The sequence below is a fragment of the Parasteatoda tepidariorum genome, chromosome 7 (assembly GCF_982258835.1).
Source record: "Parasteatoda tepidariorum strain Cologne lab strain chromosome 7, Ptep-v5.0, whole genome shotgun sequence".
Taxonomy (NCBI): Eukaryota; Metazoa; Arthropoda; class Arachnida; order Araneae; family Theridiidae; genus Parasteatoda; species Parasteatoda tepidariorum.
The window spans coordinates 113,749,738-113,755,737 of NC_141761.1; the positions used below are offsets into that span (position 1 = coordinate 113,749,738).

Sequence of the window (6,000 nt, forward strand, 5' to 3'; positions counted from 1 at the left end):
TACTACTCAAGTTTCTACTACTCAAAACACAATGATCACGTTGTGATGTCAAAACCAGTAACCCGGAAGTATAGGCAGTCAAGATTTTGCAGCGCTCCCTAGTGTGGAAAACACCATTTAGATAAACTTATTCAATTCCTACTACTATTTAATGGCACTCTCCCTGTATCTTGTTCAAATTTTCAATCATTAATAAAAATGCTTTTTATTCCACCACTCAAGTTCAAATTTTTTCAGTTCAAGTTTTTTAAACTTGAACTAGATGACACTTGATGTTAATACAGTTTTTAAAAAAATATTAGTTCATTCATTGAATAGGGATGAGTGGAAAACAAAATGAAATTTTCTGATGGGTTAAGTGTTAGTCATTGTTTTAAATCTTGCTTTAAGCGATTCAGTTTATTTACATATTTTAAAAGTAACATCAGTGATAATTTCTAACTTATAGCTCTATCTGAACAAAAAAATAGTTTATTGCGCGCATTTAAATATTTTATGTACGCTGTGGATAAATTCACTAAAGAAGATTACGTGGTAGCACGTGTAGTCCACGTCACCAAATTTATACTTTTAAAGTTGTCTGATAACACGCTCCTTTTTTTCTTCTTTCAATTCCTACTATTAGAGAACACTCTCCCTATGTTTTGTTGAAATTTTCAATAGTTAATAAAATACTTTTTTTCAAATACATATTTTTAAACTTGTAGTGGCTGACACTTGATGTTAATACAGTTTTTTCAAACGTTAATTCATTCATTAAATGTAATTTTAGTTTTATATGGGAGAAAAATGTAATTATTTAGTAAAAAGTAACTAAAACATAATTTTTGGTTGTTGACCTAAGTAAGAATTTAAATTTATGATTTTTTTAAATATTGTTTTATGATCTCCTCATATTTAATATCTTAAATTTCTAGGATTACAGTCTTCACAGTAATTTGATGCTCCTTACAAACAATATCATGGTCACAACAAAAGAGGTAGGTTTCACCAATATTTATTTTATTATTATTGTTGTTGTCTTGTCCAGTAGTGCAAGGAAAATTAAATTTGTCCAAAAGTATCTAAAACAGCTATTATTATTGTTATAATTTCTTTTTAAATGAATCTATCTATTTTATTAAGCTTTCACTACTTATTATTTTGTACAATTTTAAAGAATATTTATCATGGCATTCCAATTCTGTTTCCTTAGTAATTTATAAATCCTGATCATGTGGATCATAATGTATAATTTAATATCGTAAAAAATTGCAAAAAGCAAAAAGAAAATAACATTTAATCTTTTTTTTTTAAATTTCATTATTTTACACAATATTAATTATTTCCTGATTGTATTCTATTTAACTATCTTTTAAAAAAAATTCACAGTTTTAGTGCTGTTTATATGAACGTGAATTTACTGTTTTTCAAATCACAGCTATTATTTTGCAACAAGACATAATGTGCAAGTAATAAAACTGTAAATTTAACGGAATTTCTGTAAATTTTAATAATTTGTACTTTATCTTGCGAACTAAATTTGAATCTTTTTTTAATCATTATTTTTAGAAAGTTCTAACATATTAAGTTCAAAATTTAGGTTGGTGTAAATTGTTGAATAGTTTTTGCAACATAATCAAATCGGCAAGTTGAGTAATTAGATTTTCTTCCATTCTTCTTTTGTGCAATAATATTTAAGCATACCAGTTTAATTTTACTTTCAAAAACTAAGATATAAGAAAGCTTTAATCTACCCATAAAAATAAATTTTTGCCATTCTTATAAAGGGTTGCCACTCCACAGGGACAACAGGAAAAATCCTGGAAAATACAGGGAATTTAAAAATAACAGAGAAAATGTTGGGAATTTTAATTCTCTCTTATGAACTGGGGAAATACGGGGAATCTTGTTTCGTATTCCCGTCTTTTAAAAAATGGTGACCACTCAAAGCGTAATCTATAGGATATTTAACCATGATATTTCAGCTATACTAAACTATTTCATTTACTATAGCATTATTTAAGTATGTTCAGCTGTTTTTACAACTATTAAAACTAATAAATATAGTTAGTCCAATATAGCTTCCTCAAGAGCACAGTAATTGTTGTTTCCTCTTACTATATTGTGTATAATATGTACAGGGAAAACACAGGGAATTTTTTTTTCCAGATTTGAGTGGCAACCTTGTTATAATTGAATGTTATATAAGAGAGCTTATTTTTTTTTTTTATTTAACAAAATTATCCACAATTTTTTTAAATCTTTATTGCATTTAAATTTTATAAAATAACCAAGTAGTAATATTTCTAGTAATTTGAGATTTTGTGATCTTATGAATCCTATCTATTTCTTTATTTTTTCAGGATAATTTAGTCATATGGGATGTTAACCATGGTGAGGCCCTTCGCATGATAATGGTGGGCAGTGGTGACCATTCTGTTCACATTCGTCTTCTTAGACTTTCCGGACAATCTGTAATTTGCGATTATGGACCTCAGATTTTTATCATAAATTTTCCTGCCATATCTGATAAATCTGAATGAGTTTTACAGATCAATAGTGAGAAATGAAATAAAAAACAATGTGTTTAATTATTGCATTTTGACATTTTATTGTTGAGCCATAGACAATTTTTCTATTTTCATTTTTCTAAATACCAAAAATGTGTAAGTAATTAAAAACTTGATTTTCTTCTTGATCTTTAGAGAGGCAAAATGTTTGTATTTATATTTAATTGTTTTTAATATCCATTTTTTTATACATGTGTTAGTTATAATTGAATTGCTTGAATGCATTTTGTTTTTATTTAATAGACAAATTAAAAATTTTAAAAGAAAGTTTTAAAAAATGATGGAATACTTTGCAAAGTAAAGAATGTGAATCACTAAGTTGATGATAAATATTAAAATAGCTTAAAACTAATCAAAGTTTGGATTAAAATCTTTATTGTGGTTAAAAAAAATTTTTTGTTTTGCTAAATAAGGTAAATTTAATTATTTTTATTAATTTAACTACAAACAACTTTATTATTTAAGTTTATAATTTAACTGTATAATTAGATGATGAATTTAATTTTATTATTAGATTTTAGAATTAATAAAAGTTTTAAAAAAATTATAAATTTTGACAATATGAATTGTTTTTTCTGTCGGAAAAGTGCTGTAATGGCCCCTACAGGTGCAGCTACTAGTTCATCATAATTTATATCTATTTAAACCATTGAACTTTTGCAGTAGTATTTATAAAATTAATTTGAATGTCAAGTATCAATATATGTTTGTTGAGGGAGTGGCCATTTTGATTTCAGTGCAAATTGGATTAAATTTGCATATTTTTTTACCAATTTATTAAAAAATTAAAAGAAATACTTAGCATGTTTTAATTGTTACAATGTTTTCCCCCCCGCATTTCTTAAACATGCTAAATTGATTCGACGTGTCTTTTCTTAGAAACAATTATTTAAATTTGATTTAGCACAAATTGCTTTGCTTAAAACTAAATTTGGATGTTTCCGAAAATAAGTAAAATTTTAAATTATTTAGTTGTTTGAAAAATATATGTCAGTGATCTAACGACTCTGGAAAGAAAAAAAAAGATGTTGATCTCTTTAAATTACGTATTTTATTTTTTCTAACCTATGTATTGATAGATCATTATTTCCCCCGAAGGAGAATCATATCTATTTTTTTGCAACAAGACTTTTAGAAGCGTTCCAGAAAAATAAACAACTCTTACTAGGTAAATTGTTACTTTTTTTTTCAAACAACACATCTTTTTATTTTGCTAACTAAATTCTAAAATTGAAAAAAAAAGTAATTAATTAAATATCAAATGTCTACATAAATAACTATATAATGAAATAATGTTAATTTATGTTATTTATGGCAAGTAAAATTTCCATGACAATATGCTGGGATGTGGACACTTTCTGCTTTGGTCATTTTTATGAATTTGTTAAATTTCAGCTGGCATTTGTTATTACAGTTTAATTGAATAAGACTTCTCTTAGATAAGACTTCTAACTGACTTCTGATAAGACTTCTATTTATAAGACTTCTTAACTAACTATTAGATAGTAAAAAATTTGTAAAGTGGGTCGGCCATAGTAATTAGCATATCCTAATAGCATATCCTTGGTTTAGATTTATAAATCTGGACATAGCTTGAAATTCATGTTTTTAAAAATGTACGCAAGTGGACAGAGCTCTAACTGTGTGTTGAAAAAAATGGTCAAAGCTCAAACATGTTAATGAAAATGGACACAGTTTGAAATGCATGTTGAAGAAAATGGACTTAGAAATGGAATGGAAAATTACTTTTCTAACAAAACAAATATGCTTTGTTTTCAAAAAATTGTCTTTCATGTTGTCCTAATTTTTTAACTAAATGAATAGACAGCACATTTCACCATTGTTGCATTTAATATATATTTTTAAATCCTTTTAAAAAATGACATTTAAAACTACAAATTATAATTGAGGAGAAAAAGTAAACCCTATCAAAACCTAAATTTTTTAAGAAAAGTGAGAATAGAACTTGTTTGATTGGTACAAGAGGCAAAGTAGACTACAAATTTCATCAAGCTAACCAACTGGTTTGCTTTTTATGCAACCTTCATCACTAGTATTTCTGTGGATTCTGATGGTGTTTTTATTTTTCTGTCTTTTAAAGATTTATTTATGACTTCAGTATGTAATTTTTTCCCTTCCATTTTTTTAGCAAGGATTCTAAAAATATATATTAGATTCCATGTATAGATTTATAAAATAGATTAGTTTTTTCAAATAAATAAAAGATTTTAACAGTGTGTGATTTCTATTGCTGTTATTATAATGAATCAAATTATCAAAAACTATGCACACTACAAGTTTCTCTAATGTAAATTAGTTTATTGCCTCTTATTAAACAAGGTGCATAGCACTTTTAAAAAGCACTTAAAGGTGCTTATTTTTGATTTACATATTTTAAGAGCCCTTAAAGGGTTTTTTTATTTTTATTCGAGATTTGTAAACAGTGTTTAATTTTTTATCTTTAAAAATGAGATTTTTTCCTTGGTGTGTCGATTGTCATCATAAATTACAAAAACAGCATGATTTCCACGATTCTCTCTGCAATATTTATCCAAAACTAGTTATTTTATCATGATTATGTAAAGTTTTTTAAAAATGTTTTGTTGATTTTATGTTAATACATTAAGAACTTTAAACGATTTAAACAAATTTTTATTACTGCACATATCTTAATTAAGAATTTTTTTTTGGAAAGTAATTAAAAATATTTTTTGAGTGCTTATTTTTTGTTAACAAATCTGGCAACGCACCCTGTTAAAACAAAAATAAATATATAAGTTTAATTCTTTTTAATTAGAATCAGGTTTAATGGTAAAAAAAGATGTATATTTAACAATAAATACTATTCTTTTTATCCCATCATATTCATTCATTTTTGTTATCTTTCATATCATATGAATTAAGTAAATCTCTCCTTGCCTTATGTAGTTGGAAACTATAATTAGAACTATTCTATGTTATTCTACTTTATTTAAATACTACTGTGTAAGTAACTAGTGAAAATGGTATTGCTTAATCAATCTCTTTTTATGCCTATTGCACAAATAATAGCATAGAATCAATTTTCCATTAAATCATTTGGTGCATGTAGGACCATTAATTCCTTGTCCTTTTTGTGTCAAGTGTTTTAATTAAAATCGGAATAAGCCTTCAATGTAATTTCCAAAGCACTAAACTTTATTGTAATTTCTAAAATGTGTTATTTATATATTATCTTAATTCACTGTACATTTTGTGACTAAATGTTTTGTTATACTTATTGAAAATTAAAGAAATATTTTTGTGACTTGCTTTCTTAATGTTTATAATGATGTGTCATTTAGTTTTTGAATATTGCATTATGTTGTAGGTATTTTTTAAACACATTTTATACAAATTTTTTTTTTTTAAAAAAAAGAGCTATTTAGTTTCAATTTAGACTTAATGAAATTATACTTAATTTTTTAAT

At 25.4% G+C, this 6,000-nt stretch overlaps 1 protein-coding gene across 1 annotated transcript in view; it reads left to right on the forward strand.

Moving 5' to 3' along the window:
• SCAP (SREBP cleavage activating protein) overlaps positions 1-2,807 on the forward strand; it is an 84,586-nt gene extending 81,779 nt beyond the window's left edge. Inside the window, exons 26-27 of the mRNA XM_087168494.1 lie at positions 918-980; positions 2,346-2,807. Coding sequence (XP_087024620.1) covers positions 918-980; positions 2,346-2,525 — 243 coding nt within the window. The 3' untranslated portion in view covers positions 2,526-2,807. The remainder of the gene's footprint in view (positions 1-917; positions 981-2,345) is intronic.
• Positions 2,808-6,000: the final 3,193 nt, after the last annotated feature.